Consider the following 20,244-nt stretch of genomic DNA (forward strand, 5'->3'; position numbering starts at 1 on the left):
GGGGCCTGCACTTGCTCCTCCCGCCAGCTGTCTCCAGGAGGGGCCTCTCAGAGATGATGGAGAAGCTGTGGGGTTTATTTAGTTTTATTTATTTATTTACAATGTTTATATACCACTCCACATCAAAGATTTTGGAGAGCAGGACAGCAAGATAAAATAATAAAATCCCATAATTAAAACAATTAAAACATTGTAAAAGAAGAGATACTGAACATAGTAAACCGCAGCTGGTCACTCAGGGAAAGCCTCTCAGAATAACAGCAACTTCAGGAGGTGTCAAAAGCAACACAACGTTGGCGCCTGCCCGACCTCCAAAGGAAGGGAGTTCCACAGGAAGGGGGCCACTACGCTGAAGGCTCTCTTCCTGGTGGACTCTAGCCGGGCCATGGGTCCATGTGGAACTGCCAGGAGCAAGCCCTCCGATGACCTCAGTGACGGGGCAGGTTGGTAAAGAAGGAGGTGCTCTCTCAGGTATCCTGCTCCCAAGTTGTTTAGGGCTTAATGACTGAACAACAATAACTAATTCCCTGCAACCCGGCCCGATAGCAAATAGGCAGCCAGTGCAGGTCCCTCAGCAAAGGAGTTTCATGCTGAAAGTGGCCGAGCTGCTGCATTCTGCACTAGCTCCAGCTTCCGGACCAGCCGCAAGGGCAGCCCCACATAGAGCACATTGCAGTAATCCAGTCTTGAGGTTACTAATGCCTGGACCACTGTGGCCAAGCTGTCCCTGTCCAAGAGAGGCCATAGCTGGTGAATTAGCCGAAGCTGGTAAAAGGCACTCTGAGCCGCAGCGGCTGCTTGGGTTTCCAGAGACAAGGATGGATCTCGGAGTACCCCCAGACTATGAACCTGATCTTTCAAAGGGAGTGCAACCCCATCCAGAACAGGCAATGCACCTATCTCCTGGACTCGGGAACCACTCACCCACAGGGCTGCCCTCTTGCCAGGATTCAGTTTCAGCTTATTGGCCCTCATCCAGCCCATTACTGAGTTTAGGCACTGATCCAGGACTCGCACAGCCTCTCCTGATTCAAATGTCACAGGGAGATAGAGCTGTGTGTCATCAGCATACTGATGGCATTTTGCTCCAAATCCCCTGATGACTGCTCGCAGTGGCTTCATTTAGATGTTAAAACAACATTGGGGACAAGATGGTACCCTGCGGCACCCCATAGCTCAATTGCCAAGGGGCCGAGGAATGGTCACCCAATGTTACTCTCTGAAATTGGCCCCGTAGGTAGGACTGGAACCTCTGTAGCCCAGTGCCTCCAATTCCATCCCACTGAGTCGATCCAGGAGGATACCATAGTCGATGGTAACAAAAGCTGATGAGAGGTGGAGCAGAATTAACAGGGTTGCACTCCCCCGTCCCTCTCTTGATAAAGTTCATCCATCAGGATGGCCAACACTGATTCAGTCCCATACCCAGATTGAAATCCGGACTGGAATGGGTCTAGATAATATGGTGGCATCAGACACCTCGACTGAAATTGTGATAACAACAGTGTCAAGTTCACTGCAGAGACAAGCGATTTTGCGATGCAAAAAGGACACAGCGGGTCCTTGACAGGGCCAGGGCCCAATTTGCTGGGGAGGCCATTAACAACCCCCGGACCACCTGGAAGAGTTCCACCGGATGGCTACTTGAGGATGCAATGGCGGCAGCAAAATAAGCCTTCTTTGCTGCCCACACCACCACGCAATAGGCACGATCATGCGCTCTGGAGCGTGCTCGGTCATCTTCGCTTCGAGTCTTATGCCATTTGCGCTGTAGTTGACATCCAGCCTGTTTCATTGACCACAGCTCCCCAGCATACCAAGGAGCAGAGTGGGCTCTACAGTGCTGGAGAGGGCACTCAGGTGCGATCAAGTCGATGGCCCTCTGCATCTCACCATTCACAGTGAGACTAGGGCCTCAGATGAATCACCAGCTCTCGCCACTGGAAAATCCCCAAGAGCCTTCAGAAATCCATTTGATTCCATCAGTCTCCTGGGGCGGACCATCCAAATGGGTCCCCCACCCCTGCAGGAGGGGAGTAGCACTGTGAGTTCAAACCTCCCCAGGAGATGGTCTGACCGTGACAATGGGCTTACATGGACCCCCCAATATTCAGACCACCCAACTCACAACTTGGAGCAAAAACCAAATCAAGGGTGTGCCCCACTTCATGTGTCGGGCCGAGGACAAACTGAGACAGCCCCAGGGTCGTCATGGAGGCCATGAAGTCCTGAGCTGGAACTCCAGAGACAGCCTCAGCATGGAAGTTGCAGTCACCCAGAACCACCGTCCTGGGTTCCTCCAGCACCACACTTGCAACTGCCTCTGCCAGCTCAGTCAGGGAGGATGCTGGGTGGCAGGGTGGGCGGTACGCCAGCAGCATCCCCGATCTGTCTCTGTGGCCCAACACCAGGCACAGGCCCTCAAGCCCTGCTCCAAGGCGGAGTGGTGCCTTGGTGATGGAGATGGAGGTCCTATGAACCACGGCAACTCCGCCCCCCCAGCTCTCCAACCTATGTTGGTGCTGCACCGAGTACCCAGGTGGGCAGAGCTGAGTCAGGTTGGCCCCACCCAGCTCACCCACCCAAGTTTCAGTGATACACGCCAGGTCAGCCGTCTCATCCATGATTAAACCATGAATGAGTGCGGGCTTATTGCGGACCGACCTGGCATTAAATAGCAGCACCGCAAGACAGGAGAGCACAGTGGAAGAGCCACCAGGCACATGAGAGCTAGAGGAGGGAGGTAGAAGGGGAACGGTGTATAAACGCCTGTGGCCGAAGTCCCAGTCCCCTCCTCTTGCCATATCTCCTTCTGCCCCAGGTCACTGGAATAGTGGTACCCCTCCTTGGGTCGCTGTATCAAAGTTTCCCAAGCACATCCTTACCACACCATAACTACCCATGCACTCTCAGCACCCGTCACCTTTCAAACGCACCCACAACCATTCAACACCTACAGTCCAATCATCCAGCAGTCACTCCCAACCAAACAACACAATCATAGTTTGAAGCTTGTGGTTATAAGCAGCCACTGGTCACATCTAAGACATCAGGTTGCCAACCAACCAAGCAATATAAAGAACAAGAAGGTGCTTCTTTCCCAGCCATTCAACCTACTTCCATCAGTTCATGCTCATTCCATCCGTCACCTGGAGTGTGGCAAGCAGTTCTCACCCAGGGGAGGCCCCGCTTCTAGCTACCCCAGGCTCCCACCCTGGGCAGAAGAAGCAACTCTGGCACATGAAGCCCTGATCCCTGTCTCTCCCCCAGGGTGGGCAAACAATGAGATGCAAGTATAACTGTTGCCGGGGGACCCCTGCTCTCACTCAGGGACACCCCACTCACACAAAACAGGTAGTGGACAAGCAGAGAATAAAAAGAAAACTAAGGAAGAAGGAGGAAGTAAGAGGCACCCTCGCCCTCGTGGCATCCCAAAGAGGCAAACCCAAGGGGCGTGCCCCCTTTGGGGTCGCCCCCTTCGAGGACACCCCTACTGAGGTGACTCACCACTTTGTAGGAGGGTGGCTTAAATCTTTGTGATGCTGAAGTTCTCAAAAGGGCTGAGAGAGCGCTCTGTTCTGATGGGCTGGAGATCTTCAACAGGTGACTTCACTCCACAATCCATGTCAGGCTGAAAAAAGGCAAAGTTACTGGGAGGTGGCGGGGGGGGGGAGCTGTTGCAAGTAATTGCAAGGAGCTGGAACAGGTGGAACAAATCTCTCCTCCCAGTTCTCTTCTCTCACCAGTCTCTCACTAGTCCGAAGTACAGAGTGCCTGGTCCTGTGCCCACTGCCACACCCCACCATACCAGGGCTTTCTGCACCTCACCATCAAACCTTTGCCCAATTGAGGCAAAGGGGGGCAAGTGCTTTACAGCCCACAACCCTCTGTACCAGGATATATCTATATCACAGGCATGGTCAGCACTGAGGTCCTCAGGACAGGGCCTGTTCTAAATCCCTCTTTGACTGATGTTGGCTGGGAGGAATAAGAAGCAGGGTCTTCTTAGTACTGGCTCCTTGACTTCGAAATGCCCTTCCTAGGAAACCTCTCCAGCCAGTTCTCACCTTATAAAACTAGCTAAATTGCTCTCCCTGCCTTTGAAGGTGGCACCCTTCAGCTAGTGCAATGGTCCAGGACATTCTGGGGTAAGGTAGGGGATTGTGGCTGCCACAAAAATGGTGTCCACTGATGGGACTGCCATTTTTTTGTAGTGGCTGCCATCCCCCCCACACACAGACAATTCTCAGGAATTATGCTACCTCTAGGGCATTTGGGGGAGGGGGGGATGGCACCTATCGCTGTCAAGAAGAGGTCTTCTGACACAATTTGTGGCAGCAAAGCTAAAATGTGTGTGAGTGTGTGTTTTAAATAAGGTCTACTGCCTCTACCACTATAATAACCCCAACCCCCATAAATGTTTGAATAACCTTGTGCCCCCCCCAAAATGGTGAACCCCTGCCCCCATTTTCCAGCAGTGAATGGGACTTCAATGTGTGTGTGTGTGGGGGGTACTCACTCCTATAATTATTTCTTTAAAAGAACCTTTCCTTTTATTGTACGTTTCTCATAAGTATTAGCCTTGAGTAATTTGACAAGGCAAGGTATTTAAACAAGAAAAAACACAAGAACAGAATAACAAAAAGAAAAGCCAAACGTGTCTCTCGAGTTGTATTACTGTGTTTAATTATTTTGTTATTCTTGTGGTACCTTGTAAGCCACCCTAAGGAACCATCGGGCTCTGAGGTAGCAATGCATAAAGAAATAAGAAGCTCACGCTAGTTGGTCATATTCTTTTTTCTGGAATAGGACTTCAGTCTCATTCACAGTAGAGCTATTCCCCATCTCCTTGGCCCTGATTTCAGTTCTTCATTTTGGTTTAATTTTTTAATAATGCTATTGCCTTACATTTGTCCTTCATAAAGTTATTCCTTCCTATTCCCCTCTGCAATTTATCGATGTCATTTTGAATTCCAGTCCTGTAATTTGAAATGTCTTCCCAGTGTTGTGTCACCAGGAATTCTGGTAGGCCTCACTCTTTTCTTCACTTCACGTATGAAAAAATATGAAGCAGTGCAGGAATAAGGACAAATTTCTGTTGAACGTTACTGGACATGAAACTTATTATTCCATCAATTGATCAACTGCATGCAGTTTTCACTCACATATTGCCTGATCAAAAGTAGCACCATTTATATTACAAATGCAACAAACAGCACATCGATACTACTATGAATACTAATGATACTATTGCTGCTGCTATTACTACTGCTGCTACTACTAAAAAGTAAGAAATAATGATGCTCCTTCCAGCTGCACAATCTAAGTTGGGAAATGGCTAATTTGCAGTTGGCCCTGGGAGCTGTAGCTAAAGCAAATAATGCAGTTTTTCTCTATTTTTCCACAATATTTCTGCCTTTTTCTTTCCCATTAGGAAGTTCCATAAGACATTTAGAGAACACTGTTTTGAGGCTGAAATCAGAGGATGGCTGGTGATCCAACGATGCTAGCAGTGAGAAGGAATCCCCACAGGAGGAAAGGCGTTGGTAGATTAGGAGAGAAATGGGTCAGACCTGCGGCTGCTACGATAAAAAGGAAAGGAAAGGTTAAAGATGGGAATGGTGAAGAAACTGAGCCATCAATGAGGAGCTTCCTTTCCTCCACTGAAATGCTATGTCTGGGTCTTGACTTTTTTGTCTGCATATGTCAAAATGGGCCTTCCCTCTTTTTGACCTTCCCTCTTTAAAGACCAGCTGCTGAGCGTTGCGAAGGACTGATCCAGCAATGGAGTAGGGATGTATGAAAGTCACTTGCCTTTTCGAAGGGTGACATTCGCAGTGAGGGGGAGGCGCTCCATCCCTCCCCCCGAAATTCTCCCTGGCCAGCTCTGCTCCGTGGACATTCCGCGGAGCCGCCAGCCAGGGCCGCCTGCAGCCCGACATCTGGCGACTGGGCAGCCTGCAGGGACGCAAATGGCAGCAGCCGTAGCTGCCGCCATTTGCGTCCCTGTATTTTGCCATGATAGGCTATGTAAATATTTACGTAGCCTATCACGGCAAAAAACAAACAAACCAGCGGACACAAATGGCGGTGGCTACAGCGGCCGCCATTTGCGTTCCCTTTTTTTTGCCGTTTTAGCCTACGTAAATATTTATGTAGGCTATTACGGCAAAAAAAAAAAAGGCTATTACGGGGGGGGGGGCTTCATTCCGCCACGGATTTCGGGGAGCCGAATGCACTGGCATTCGGCCTCACCGAGATCCGTGGCGGAATTCTCTGACATCCCTGCAGTGGAGACACAACTGCCCAAGCAACCCACATGATCACTGGGTGGAAAATATTTAGAAGGTTCCCGAAAGATGCAACCCAGGATTCTTTGCAGTGCTTGAGTACAACCCACGCTCAGAATAGAATTAGGCCTGGGCATCTTAGACACCTTAGAACTGGAAGAGGCTCCTCTGCCTGACAAAGCGACGAAAGCCGTGCCCACGCTCACCTCAGTCATGGACAGGATTCTGGGGGTTGTGGGCATTTTAAGACACGTCGATGGTGCTCTGAGAGCGGATCTACAGTACAGACCTACACTGGCTTGACAGCCCTTCCCTCTCCACAGGGAAGTCTGAGAATGGAGTTCTGTATGTGCATGGGAGGGGGATATCTGTGTGGGCCCTTAGAGAACAGTGTCTTGAGGTCTCAAGAAAATTGTCTAATTTAAATAGGGATGTTAGAGAATTCCTCCATGGCCTCCAATGAGGCTGGATTCTTTAGAATCCGGCCCCGTGGAGTCCATGGTGGAACGGAGCACTCCCCCCGCCACCCCGCGGAATTTTCCCAGGACAGACCTTACCTGGCGTCAGCCGGCCCAGTCTGTCAGCTGCCCCGGTCTGCGGCCACAAATGGCTGCTCCAGTCTGCAGCTGCCATTTGCTTCCCTACTTTAGCCGTGATAGGCTATGTAAGTATTTACATAGCCTATCACAGCAAAGAGCAGGGACGCAAATGGCGGCCGCTACGCCAGACGCCATTTGCGGCCACAGCCTGGCAGCAGACAGAAGTCCGGCTGCAGACAGGCCCGGCCGGTGGCTCCGCAGACTTGCTGCGGAGCAGAGCCAGCCAGGGAGGATTCCGGGGGGAGGGACGGATTGCCTCCCCCCCCAGCGGATGCCCCCATCCAGAACGGGATAAGTAATCTGCCCATCCCTAAATGTAAAGACGTCCTTTTCAACATCCCCAAATCCCAAGATCTCTAGACCACTTCATCAGCCAAAATGTTACAAAATGCAGGCCAGCAAGGGTGTGGGGAAAGAAAACCCTGGCTTGACATTGAAATCATGGTGTCTGCAGAAACACAGCCTTGAGATGGAATGGAGGAGGAACTTGCAAACAAGGCTCTAGCAGGTGACGAGATGGTTTCAGGTTTCACCTGAAGCTGCCCCTAAGGTTGCTGGTAGGAAGAAATCAAATACGTTTGATCCTCCACTATTAAGAAATATATAAAATCCATCTGTTCACTCACAAATGTCTCCATCTTGGGTAAAGAATGTGGGCTCACTGGGTAGTGGAAACAGTCACTGCTTCGACATTGGCCACTAGATTGGCCTGGTGCTCAAAAGCATGCTGTGTCTGAGCAGGGAGGTTTTACTTAGTTACCATGGCGAATGCTTGGTGATGGTCCTCTGGTCCATGAGGCTGAGTTGGGGGGGGGGTGCTACTCTTGGCCACAAGGCTACTTTTTGTTGTGCCCACATCTGGTCTTTCCCTTGGCCACGTGTAAAGGAAGCCTGGTGTAATTTGAATTCCAGCGCGCTCGGCCCTTCTCTCCCCTCCTGTACCTTTTGTGTGCCCTTATTCTCTGAGAGTCCCCTGGGAATATGCCCATCAGGTGCAGCACCTGGACCATTCAAGGAAGTGACATATCCATTGTCCACACCTAACCCATTCCTCAACTCAGTTTCTTTATTTCCAACCTGCATGTTCCAGGATTTAAATCTGTGCATTGCTGCTAGATTTTATTCTGGTTGTTCTGCTATCTTGTGGTTTTAAGCTTTCATATTTTATATTGTTTTATGCTGCACTCTGTGGTTTTAATTTTTGTGAACCACCCAGAGAGCTTCAGCTATTGGGTGGTATAGAAATGAAATAAATAAATAGATAGATAGATAGATAGATAGATAGATAGATAGATAGATAGATAGATAGATAGATGATTGATATAGATAGATAGATGATAGATAGATGATAGATAGATAGATAGATAGACAGACAGACCAAGTGATGTCGCTGAAAAAGGCTTTCAGAGCTAAGAACTGATGAGGTACAAATGGAATTAATCCAGGCACTACACCAAAGTCAACTAGAATTAGAAAACAAGTTCTAATCCACCAAACATGAATATAATTAAATTAATTTAGATTCTAAATTCTCGTTGACATATTTCACGTTTTCACCACTTTCAAAATATCTAGGCCAGGCGATACAGGGCAAAAAAAGAGGCATTTCAGGGTAACTTTTGTACATTTACCACATTCCAAATGAGGCCAAAGTCAGGCACTCATTCAGGTTTTTTTTTTACCAAGCAATGAAGAGGAAACTCATCAGCAGCGGCGGTCTGATGCACCCCCTCAGGAGAGCATTCCATGATATGGATGCTACTCTGGAGTGGGGTGGACAACACTGTCCATTTCAGTTTATCAAACATTTTAAAAAATGAATCTCGAGTTTTCCCCCATCCTATTTCTGAAGATGTTTGCAATTTTTGGTCAGTACTTGTAAAACAAAGTAAGCTGAAATAAATTATTGCCACCCAAATTCAATAGGTACAGCTATTCCCAGCATGGAGAGGGCCATGCCTGCCTGCCTGCCTGCCTGCCTGCCAATATAGCTGTTAAAGATGAGGAGCCTGTCTGAAAAAAGAGGGGGGGACACCCTGACATGGCTGCCTACACAGGGTTTCAAACTCAGTTACGAGCGAAGCACTGAAAACCATCTACTCAGACGGTCAAATGGTCAGTTTTGCTTTCTCCCACATTCACATTTTTAAAATTTCCAATTATTTCCATCTTGTATATAAAGGAATTTGGAACTTGTGTTAAGTTCTAATTTCAAAAATAGATTGAACAAAATTCTCACTCATCCTTGCTATGGAGAAAGCCTTCACAGCCCTGCCCCATGTAAAGGGCAGGACACAGAGCTCAGTCTCCCCCCTGACGCAAGGGACTGGGAGGTACATGTTGGGGGTGGCACTTAAGGCATGACAGCCATATACCCTTCAGGGCTTGAGAGACCATCCCCACCCCATGTGGGCTTGCAAGCGAACAGGCAAGCCACTAGGAATGTCAGAGAATTTTGCCACGAATCTCGGGGAGGCCGAATGCCAGCGCATTTGGCCCCCCGAAATTGGTGGCGAAACGGTCTGCCCCCCCACCCCCACCCCCGGGATGGGACTTACCTTGTGCGAATGTCCCTGGCGGCAGCAGCTCCAGAGGCGGTTCAGCGGCGGTTCGGCAGCTGCGGCGGCTGCGGCGGCCGGTCTTCTGACCAGCTGCCACCACCGCCATTTCCAAGTTAAAAAAAAAAAAACACGTGATAGGCTACGTAAAGATTTACGTAGCCTATCACGGCTAGATTTTTAAAAAACACCATGATAGGCTACATAAATGTTTACGTAGACTACACGTGCCAAAATAAGGAATGCAAATGGTGGCACCCATGGGCGCCGCCATTTGCGTACACGCAGGTTTTTTTTTTTCTTCACTCAGCCGTGATAGGCCACGTAAACATTTACGTAGCCTATCATGGCTGACTGCAGGGATGCAAACAGTGGCGGCTATGGCCGCCGCCATTTGCGTTCCAGACGGCCAGGATTCACGGCGGGAGGGACAGGGCGCCTCCCCCCCCACCGCGAATCAAGTTTCGTGAAAGGTAAGGGACTTTCGTACATCCCTACAAGCCACCTCAGAGGCGTGGCTTAGATGAGCCAAGACCAGAGTAATGCACCCTCTGCAACTTGCTCCCATCACAGATAAGCACAGCATTCTGCAGCAACTGCAGCCCCCACGTCGAAGTCCACCCCCACATGCAGCATACGGCAGTAGTCCATTTGGGAGGCTGCTGAGGCATGGATGACTGAGGACAGATCCATGCCTTGCCTCATCATCCAATTCCTCCACAGTATCACAGTAGGTAGGAACATCGGAAGGCTGTCAGTGGCTACCAGCCAGGATGGCTAGGCGCTCCCTCCAGCGCCAGAGGCGGTGAACCTCTGTACCCCAGTTGCTGGGGGACGTGGGGGGGAGGGTGCTGTTGCGCTCCTGCCCTGCGTGTGGGTTCCCAGTCGACAGCTGGCTGGCACGGTGTGAACAGAATGCTGGACTAGATGGACCCTGGGTCTGATCCAGCAGGGCTCTTCTGACGTTCTGATGGAAGCTGCATTATACTGCGTCCATCTGGGCCGGTATTGTTGACACTGACTGACAGCAAGTCTCCACGGTTCAAAGCAGGGCTCCCTCCTTGCCCTGCCCAGAGATGCCGGAGGCTGAGCCTGGGGCCTTCTGCACAGAAAGCAGGGGCTCTGCCTCGGAGCGGGGGTCCCTGCAGGGGCCAGTGAGTTATGGCTGCCCCTCCGCAGTCTTGCTGGGACAACTTGGACGGGCGTGGCTCACATTTGGGACCTTCCCCACAGCTGCAGTAGCTCTGAGGAGGGACTCTTCCCCCGCTCAGATGCTGAGCGACCCGGGGGCGGCTGGAGTGGGCACCTGGGGGTTTGCCCAGCTTGCTTCGTGCGGCTTGGACTTGGCTCGTTGGAACGTATTTGCTCCACAGCAGCACCTGACTTCACCGCCCGGCTTTTCTCTGCCGCTGTCTGGACTGGAGAGAATGTCACTTGACCTGCCCCTGAGCAGATCAAGCCACGTCACACTTCCTGGTCTAACGGGTGGATTGGAACACAAGTCTCTTGTGGATCGCTCACTGCTCTGAATTTTGCAATGCAGTCAGCTGAAAAGCTGCATACAAAAAAGAGGATATTGGGGAAAGCTGCATACAAAATGTGTGTATCAGAGACAGTTGCATATGAAAATAAATGCAAATTCTCATGCAATCTTTTTTTTTAAAGTTCACAGACGCATGCAAAAATTGGATTGAATGGGCTTAAGACTGATCCCCTGTGAAACTGGCACAGACTGGATATAGACTGATTTGTCCATCCCTGCTGGACTGCAGCACACCAGGCAGGAAGCGAGGCTGTGCAGATGCTGCAGGAGCGCTTCTGACTCTACTAGTCTCTGACATCGGGAGCCACGTGGTTACAAAGTCAGTGGAGGCTGCTGGCTCCAATGTCAGTGGGGTGGTAAACCTGCTCCGGGTTTCAGTCAGAACCAGTCAGAACTCTAAAGGAGTTATCCAAGGTGTGGAGAGTTCTGACTGGTTCTGAATGAAACCCAGAGCAGATTCACCACCCCACTGGCATTGGAGCGACCAGCCTCCCCTGTACGAAGTAGCTGTCTTTTGAGTGAACAGCAGGGACTGCAGCTTCACCAAAGGTGGGGAAAGGCACAGGAATGGGGTGGAGACTAGAGCCACCATGCAAGACTACTGCAGATCAAGCAATTCAGTTTCTAACTGGGTTCTTAAAATGCTTGCCCCAAAGGCAAAGGTGGGGGCAAAAACTGAGCAGAACATGAATGTGGCAAATACCAAGAGTGATATCTGGCAAGGTTCCCTGTCAGTGACCTGCATCGTGCTCTTATGGTTGCACTCCAGCTTTGACACATGTGGTTAAGACAGTCCTTCGCACGAAAGGTCATCTTTTGTTAGCAGGAAGGGGTAGCAGGAAGGACCCAGTATGTCTTTTGTTGCCAGCAATTACAGCCATCGTCCGTCCCCAAGTACCCACGATTGTTAGACGGGACTGCGCAGATACTGCAGGAAAGCTTCTCACTCTACTGTTCTCCAGCATCAGGAGCCACATGGTTACGAAGCAGCTCTATTTTGAGTGAACAACACTGACTCCATTTTGAGACACCTCTAATAAGCCAGGCTTCATCAGCAAACGTGAGAAAAAGGCACAGGAATGGAGTTGAGAGTGATCGTATAAGACGAGATCAAGCAACTCACCTTCTAATTCGCTTCCTCAAATGCGTGCCTGAAAGGCAACGGCTGGGCAGGACTGAATGGGGGACTCCCCTGTACAGCCAGCCCCACCAGTCCTGGTGTGTGCACAGCCCCTGCCCCTGGTGACCACAGTCTAGTGCTTCTGGGGCCCCTGAAATGAGCAGAAAAGCTCCCTTCCGGAAGGGGCAGGTCACACCCCTTCCAGAAACAAGCATTTCCACTCACTTCGGGTCTTGCCCCCAGAAGCACCACATCACAGATGCCAGTGGCAGGGTCCATGTGCACACAGGGCAGGCACACAGGCCAGGCCCCGTTGGAACCTGCCCGAAGAGCAGAACATGAATGTGCCGCATACCAAGAGTGATATCTGGCAAGGTACCAGGTCAGCGACCTGCACTGTGCCGCTATGGTTGCGCTCCAGTGCTGACACGTGTTGCTAAGACAGTCGCTCACGCGGAAAGTTGCCTCTTGCTAAGAGGAGGGGGGTGGCAGGAAGGGCCCTGTGGGACTTTTGCTTCCAGCAATTACAGCCATTGCCCCCAGCATCCTCTTCCATACAGGCCGAAGGGCCAGCTCAGTCTTTGTGCCATAGCCAGTAGCACCATTTCCAGTGCTTCTGAGTGTTGTCTGGGTCATCAACGTTGTGATGTCACAGCCTTTCCCTGAACTGCAATTGCCCCCAGGTTTGGGGCAGCAAGAGCCCTCCTCCCCCTCTACTCAGAGGCATGGGGGAATGCATGCTGCTGAAATCACTAGGTGCCTCGCCCCCCCCCCCCGGGCCACGGTGCCATGCTGCTGCTGAAATCACTCAGAGTCTCTCCGCTCAGAGGAAAGGCGCCAGCTGCAATCACTGGAGGACTTCCCACTGAAATCACTGGCCACCTTGCTTGCCACAGCAGGGTGCCATCACTGGGTGCCTTCCACAGTCAAGGCTTCCCGCTTTCCTTCCTCTTCACCTGAAATCAGGAGTTGCAGTACTTGCTGGTTCCTGTCTGCAGGAAAGGGCTTCAGCCCAGGGAAAGAGATATCACTCCTGGAAGATCTTACACAAATTATAGCCTCCCCCCCATCTCCCCCCGCCCTCTTTCACTGGCCAGGTTCAGATGGTTATGGGGGGAAAGAAGCCAGTATGGCTTCTTTTCCTCTCCCCACATGGGCTGCTTGCATGACTGCACATTCCCCAATACACGAGACGTGGAGCAGGTTATTGTGTCATCCAAACCTGGTGAGGTGTGCAGCTTGTGGGGTGTGTTCAGAAGCCACCCCAGCCGTTCACCTTGCCAGGTTTGGATGACATGATAATCTGCATTGCAGGTTATTGCAGAAAAAGCAGTTGTGCAAGAGGAAAGTGCAGAGCCAGGAAAATCAGGTGGTGCGTTTGCATCTCGGTATAAACCTCAATAAATATGCCATTGCAGTATTACCCTAGAATCATAGAATAGTGCCCGAGTGCGGATCTCTTTGGGTCGGAATTGCCTTCTCAGCCATAGGCGCTCTATTTGCCAATGTCCAAGGATTCCTTAGAAGTGGGTGTGGGTCTCATTGGAACATGCACGAGTTTGCGCACAGGTCCAATGAGAGCACACCATGTGCCGATGCCATGTGCACTGGCTCTTACCACTCTTATGTCCGCAGTTGAAGTTGCTGTAGTTGCCATTAGACTGGAGTCTGATGCAGGTTGTGCTTTTCTCCTTTCTCAAACTCACAACCTTGAAAGTCTCATAGGGTGGGATCAGAATTTCCTTCTCTTCTGGGTGGAAGGAGAGGCCTGTGATGTTGACTCCAAGACAGGTCTTAATGGTGAAGAAAGTGTCCTCGCCATACGCTTGTGCAACTGTCTTATTCAGTGATGAGGAAGCAAATTGTCCAAAACGGACGGGCTTTTGGAGATCAGACACCGTGAAGTTGATGCCTCTTATCCCGCGATACACATTGTAGCAGCAGGTTTGGGGGGTCCTTAAGGCCTGCAGTGCTTTTGTCAGGAGAAAGTGGAAGCTCTTGAAATGGAAATAGTTGCGGTAACCCTTGCTAGATTTTCCACCTTCTCTTACAGCTGCATTGAAATCGCTGTACAAGCTGCTTTTGCAAGAATAAGCCATTATTGCCCTGCCATGCTCTGGTGCAAAGTTGCTTGGCAACTTTAAGAGGGAGGACTTCTCCTCCTCCCATCTGGAGGTGGCCGTTTTCCAGATCTCGGCGTAGTCTGTTTTGGAAGCAAAGTCGGTCTGGGCTGGGTCCTCCAGCTCTGTCTCCACTGCAGACACACAGCCCTTGTACTGGTCATCGAAAGAGTTTGGGAACATGTTGAGTGGAACATTCCTGAGACAGAAAACCTGATGGGAAAAAAGACTACATGGGACAAAGGCTAGAGCAGAGGGAGGCTGGTAGGGCAAAGACTTGTCTGGGCTTCTGTCATCGTTGTGTAGTTACCAGATAGAATTGGTAGCAGGAGATTAAGCTTCCATGTGGAAGACTGAAAACCAAACTGGTTTGATATAGATATGAAATTTTTAACCACCAAAGCTGGACATAACCAGTCGTATGCCAGAGGTGTCACTGCCTGTCATGCACATAATGATTTATTTTGTCCCACAGTCATCCCTGGTCAAACCAAGGGTTTGAAGCTCTATCCCACCCCCACCCCCCAAAAAGAGCCCATGTGAACTGAGACAATAATGGGATGACTGTGTAAACCAGGGGTGTAAAACGTGTAGCCTAACAGGTGGTTCCTCCATGTCTGGTGGCCCCCAGACCCACCCCCGGGGGGGGGACAGAAGAAAAAGGGAAAACTCTCTAGGAATGGGCTGTATGGTACCTGCCATAGAAGCCCTATCCCTAAAGCTTCCCCAGAGCATCCTCAGAAGCAGGGCTCAAAGGCTCCTGCCTGCTTTCTAGGATGCTCTAGGAATGGGGCTTCTATGGCAGGAACCATAGAGCCCATCCCCAGCATGTTTTTCTCCCACCCCCATGCTTTTTCCTCCCTAAAAATGTTCCAAGCAAAAGAGTGTGGAATGTCAGGATCCCTCAGCAGGAGGGTGAATTACAGGAGGGAGAAGGGCTAGGAAACAGGATTCCTGGATGGCCAGGTGATTTGAGAACTGAGGTTTCTCTGGGACTGGATCTCACAATTTTGCTGTTACGTGCTGAATTTTGGAATGCTAAAAAAGTTCATATTTTGAGGGCCAGACAAAAACATCAGCATCTGTAATGTGAGGGATGTTTTTTAAAAAGTGAATCTGGATTCCAGGGACACGTGCAATTTGAAATGGGCTTTTCTTATCTGGTTTTGTAGGTGGGCAACCCAGCAGACCTCTGTAGAGGGCGGCTTTCTCATTTGGCTTTCTCACTACCATACTTTGACACCTGCGTGCATGTGATGATGAAAACGGAGGTGTATTTCCCGTGGGCAAATGCTTCAGGGTGTGGCTGAGGGACGCCCAGGCAGGGTGTGTCTGAGTGTGGCTAGAGAGGCCATCTAGTTCATCCTGCTGCTTCCTACAGTGGCCAGACAGATACTTCTGGGAACTTTGCAAGTTGGTCATGAAGGCAGTGCCCCCTGCCATGGTCCCCCCACCCCACCCCTGTCGGAACTAGTGTTCAGGTGTATACTGCCTCTGAACATGGAGGTCTCACTTAGGGATGATCATGGCTAATTGCCAGTGTGCGACCATGTACCGTGAAGAGCAGCTGAAGCGCATCCAATGAGTCTGTAAAAGTGCTCACACTTGTGCAAAGTAGCAAATGAAAAGTTACGCCGGTCCATATGGTGTGCTAGGATCAGATTTAAGCTGGATCACCTGCACTTTGGAAGTGGACTTCCCCTCCCCCTCCTCCCCATAGCAACACCCCCAGCCCCCTGTTATACAGAGACCTGCTTCACACGACACGACAACCCACGGTTGTCCTTGTTTGTTGCTGGGTGGCTTATCATAATGTCCGAACCTGGCATGCTTTCCTCAGCGTGGTTTGCACAAGCCACCCCGAGAACCCGTGGCTGGTTGTCAGGTTGTTCAAGGTGGCTTGTTTTCAAAGTGGTTTGTCATGATGTGTGAACCCAGTGGAATGGCATATGCATCGCTTGTCAGAAACGGCTACACTAACGCTGGATAAGGGCAGTAAAAAACCCAGTCGCTCCGTGTCATCTCACTAGTGCTGTCTCACACCTCCCTCGCCATCCTCCCCTCCTCCAATACACTGATAACAAATGTCACTTGAAAATTTCCTTGATGCATTTGTAACCTTAAAAAAATATATAGTATTTTTTGGTCCTTCACAAGTGACACTGTTGTTGTTGTTGTTGTTGTTTTAAAAAAAAAAACTTTGGGGAGATTTGCGCAAATTTATCATTACTGTTTTTCATCTTCGAGGAGATCTGTGCACATTTAACTTCCTTTTCAAAAAAACTTTTGGAGAGATTTGCATGAACTCTCAGTAACTACTGTGCTTTAGCGAATTTGCGCAAATCTCCCTGAAGGTGGAAAAACAAGAAGTTAAATGTCTGCAGATCTTGCCAAAGGTGAAAAAAACTTAAATATGCAGAAATTTCCCTGACAGTGAAAAAAAAAGTACCCCCAAATCCCCTGCTTCGTTAACGAGCGCATTTGCTCTCATTAGCGGACCAGGCTGCTGAAGCGGCGCCGCAAAGGCCCACGGGGTACATGCCGGGAATGGGCAGCACGACTAAGGGGGAAATAAGCTACTGCAAGCCGCGGCACGCCTGATCATCAGTCAGGTGTAACGTGGGTTAGCAATTGAACACCCAGTCCACAGTGGCTCATTTCCAGCATGGCTTATCATGATGTGCGAACTGGCCCAGTGGGTCAGGAGACCCTTCTGAATGGGGTGAGCTGTGGTGTGGGGGGGAGGGGAATCCCCGAATTCGGAGGGAGGGACCTTCCATGAGCAGAGCCCTTCCTCTCGTGGAAGATCCCTTCTTCTCATGCAAGGTAGATCCTGGATCCAAAGCAAGGCTCTTCAGCTCCCAGCTCTGCAGTCCAGGCCACATTGCCGCCCTGCTTGCGTCCGCTGTTTCCCACAATATATAGGAACCCTGAGCGAGAGCGATTCCATCCCACTCGTGCCCCCTCCCTCACCTTTTGCATTCCCTGCGTACCTGATGATATCCTGTGAACAGTCCCATCAGCTGCAGCACCAGGACCATCTGGAGAAGCAGGGGCGTCATTATTCACTCCTAACAAACAAAGCACAAACCCTTGTCTTTCCATTTATAGCCCACATGGTCCATTGTTGGGTTCTCTCTGTTGGGAGTGAAGAATATGTGGGCTGCGGCTGAAATGTCCCCTTGACTTGCATGAAAGGAAAACAAAAGCTAGAAACAAAATCCCCAAGATCCAAATAATGAGACTAACATTTTGTTAATTGGATTGTTAATGCTGGCTGCAATGTTCTGGGCTTTTCCTACTGACAAAGTATCTAGGTCAATGTTCCAGGTGAGGAAAGAGTCCATTTTGAATAGGGATGGGCAAGATATGTTTTGGGCCCTGATTTGGTAATTTGCAAAAACAGCCCAGTTCACCTTGGACTGATCTGAAGCCTGCCTAGTTTGACAGGGGCTGAATCCAGATCTCAGTTCAGAACTTTAAAGCTTCATGCCTCAAATTGATTATCACTGGAAATCACAAAATGGCTATTAGCGTTTTCCTGTTTAACAGAATTGGATGTGATTTTCATATCCAGTAGAACTCTATGGGGATGAAGCCTGCAAAGTAGCACTGGGGTTTTTGTGCTAGGCATAAAGCTTGGGGTGTGTTTCTAAAGGTACTGCTGATAATGTTTTTATTTCTTTGTAGAATCAGATGAAATTTGCAGGGATAGTTGCCCCTCCTGAAGGGATTATGCCTGCCAAGGTTCAGTTGAATTGGTGCAGAGGTTTTTATTCAAGAGCAGCCTTTACAGTTTAGGGGATTTCCAAAAAGGGATGCTCACCCCCCCCCCATGTTTTTTGTGGGAACACGTGTTAGTAAAAGTGACGAGCAACATAGAGATGGGACTCGCAAAGAAGCCTGCGGAGTTGGTGCTAGGGGTGGACAGATTGTGTGGAATCCATTCCATCTGTGTTTTGAGGATTGTCTGGAGCCTTTCATTCTGTCAGCCACCCATCAACAGAACCGGATTTTTTTAGTTTCCACATTTGTGCAAATGCGCATGTGTGCAAATTTGCATGTGTGTAAATGCGCAAATTCCCTCCAAAAGGTGCAAAATCCCCCCCAAAGGTGCATTTCCACACTTTAGCCTATGGGGAAATGTGCATTTTTGGCCATTTTTTTTTTGCGCAAAATCAGGAAAGCTAGAAAAAACAGTCCGCAAGTCCACAAAATCCACCCTACAGGGAAGAGCCCCCGCGACAGAATCCACCATTCGGATGAATCTGAACTCGTTTTGTTCCATTGAGGATTTTTCCAACCTCCCTGGTTGGCTCCAGAGCCAAAGAAAGTGCCAGAGGATGCAGGTGGATAACGGATGCAGAGCATATAGTGGCAGAGGCAGAAGGATGTGAACATCCACCATTGTCCAAGCAAACACCCAATGCTGCACCCTCTCAGGCCCCACAGGCTCCACCAAGCCTCTGTTAATGTTCTTGCTCCTGGGAGAGAGAAAGAGCAAACAGCACTAAACACCACTGGATCAGTCCTGTGATACCTTACTTCAGCATCCCTTCCCCACCGCACTGGGATTGGAGAGCCCTGGCAAAAGCATGCACTGTGATTAGAAGCTTGTACTGCCAGTCACAAAACTACACCCCCTCCTCTCTCTTCCCCCTCTCCCCATACTGGTGTTTTCTTATTGACAGCTTGGGGGGAATTGGATCAAATTTTAGAGATACACTAACTATGTCTCTACATCTTTCCAAATCCTGAATCTTCAGAGGTGTTCAGATTCAGATTTGATCCTGCAGTGGCCAACCGGATGCTGATGGGAAGGCCACAAGCAGGACATGAGCACAAGAATATCCCGCTCTCATATTCCCAGTATTTTGAGGCATGCTGCCCTTGATACTGGATGTGGTGTATGCCCACCATGACGATAGCCACTGATAACCTTAAGATCCTCCATTAATTTGTCCCCGTTTAAAACTGTCCAAATTGGTGGCCATCATTACATTTTGTGGTAGTGAATTCCATAGCAGGGATGGATGGGAATTTCATTTCATTTCATTTCAATTTGATTTTGATTTTTTAAAAAATAAAAAAATCCAAAATTTGCCAAGTTCTGTGTGTGCGTGTGTGCACGTGGTGGTGGTGGGGGGGGATTTTTAAAAACTGACATGTGGGAGAAACCAAAACCGACTGTTTCATCTGTCTAACTCCAGGGCTTTGAGTGCTCATAAAAGTCCAGGTTTGAATCCCCATGAATTCAACAACTTGAGTAATTAATTAGAGCTGCCACCTCTTGTGGGGCACCGGTCTGGGGTCTGTGTTTCCGTGCAACGCTGCTGTAGGATCAGGAGACCGCTTCTATGTCTTGTGGCGTGGAATCCCTGCCGCACGGCACGCACTGCCTCGCGGGCGTGCTCCAAAGCTAGTTTGCCTCGGGGTCTCACTGTCCCAAGGAGAGAGTGTGCACCGGCACACAACTAGGTAGCAACGTTAGTCATGTATTTTAGAAATAACTGGTTAGACTATTTTTGGATGAGAAAAAAGGGGCAATCAAGAAAACGCTTTGAACAGTTTAATTTCCTTAGAAATTATTTCAAAGAAGAAGACAATAATCTGGATCTTTTGTGCAAAATTTTAGTAAACACCTCTGTATATTTTCATACATAATGCATTTTTCTGGCAAGCAAAGACCAGTGCCCCACCTCCTTGATTTCTAATACGTCCGCACTGTGTTTCCATGCACCCGCAGGCTCCAGGATTCCACTGTGCCTCCTCTGTATCCAGATACAGCACCAAGCATCTGCCTTATGGCCTGGATGTTTATACGCATTTGCTTAAGGACAACTGCAGCATGTGGGACCCTTCTACCAATGTTCTTTCTGTATGCCTTTCAATGCAACCCTTTTGCATCTTTTAATACAGCTGTCATGTCCTTTGCTGTGCTTATTGCCAGATTTGACCCCAACCCATTTTAGATTACTGTAACATGTACATCATTATGATGTAGATCCTCTCCA

At 49.6% G+C, this 20,244-nt stretch overlaps 1 protein-coding gene across 3 annotated transcripts in view; it reads right to left on the minus strand.

The window, feature by feature from the left end:
• Positions 1-2,905: 2,905 nt before the first annotated feature.
• Positions 2,906-20,244, minus strand: part of LOC146345387 (NAD(P)(+)--arginine ADP-ribosyltransferase 2-like) — a 29,005-nt gene continuing 11,666 nt past the window's right edge. For 2 of the 3 annotated variants that reach the window (XM_084860116.1, XM_084860115.1), the window contains exons 2-4: positions 17,224-17,301; positions 13,729-14,443; positions 4,478-5,582 (exon numbers count right to left, since the gene is read on the minus strand). In XM_084860116.1, the coding sequence (XP_084716242.1) occupies positions 5,479-5,582; positions 13,729-14,443; positions 17,224-17,292 (888 nt within the window). In that variant the 5' untranslated portion in view covers positions 17,293-17,301 and the 3' untranslated portion in view covers positions 4,478-5,478. Of the gene's footprint in view, positions 3,632-4,477; positions 5,583-13,728; positions 14,444-17,223; positions 17,302-20,244 lie in introns of those variants that run through there. The other variant, XM_084860117.1, reaches the window with a different exon arrangement.

This window comes from Heloderma suspectum, chromosome 5 (assembly GCF_057233095.1).
Source record: "Heloderma suspectum isolate Gila_16-S chromosome 5, 16-S_ref, whole genome shotgun sequence".
Taxonomy (NCBI): Eukaryota; Metazoa; Chordata; class Lepidosauria; order Squamata; family Helodermatidae; genus Heloderma; species Heloderma suspectum.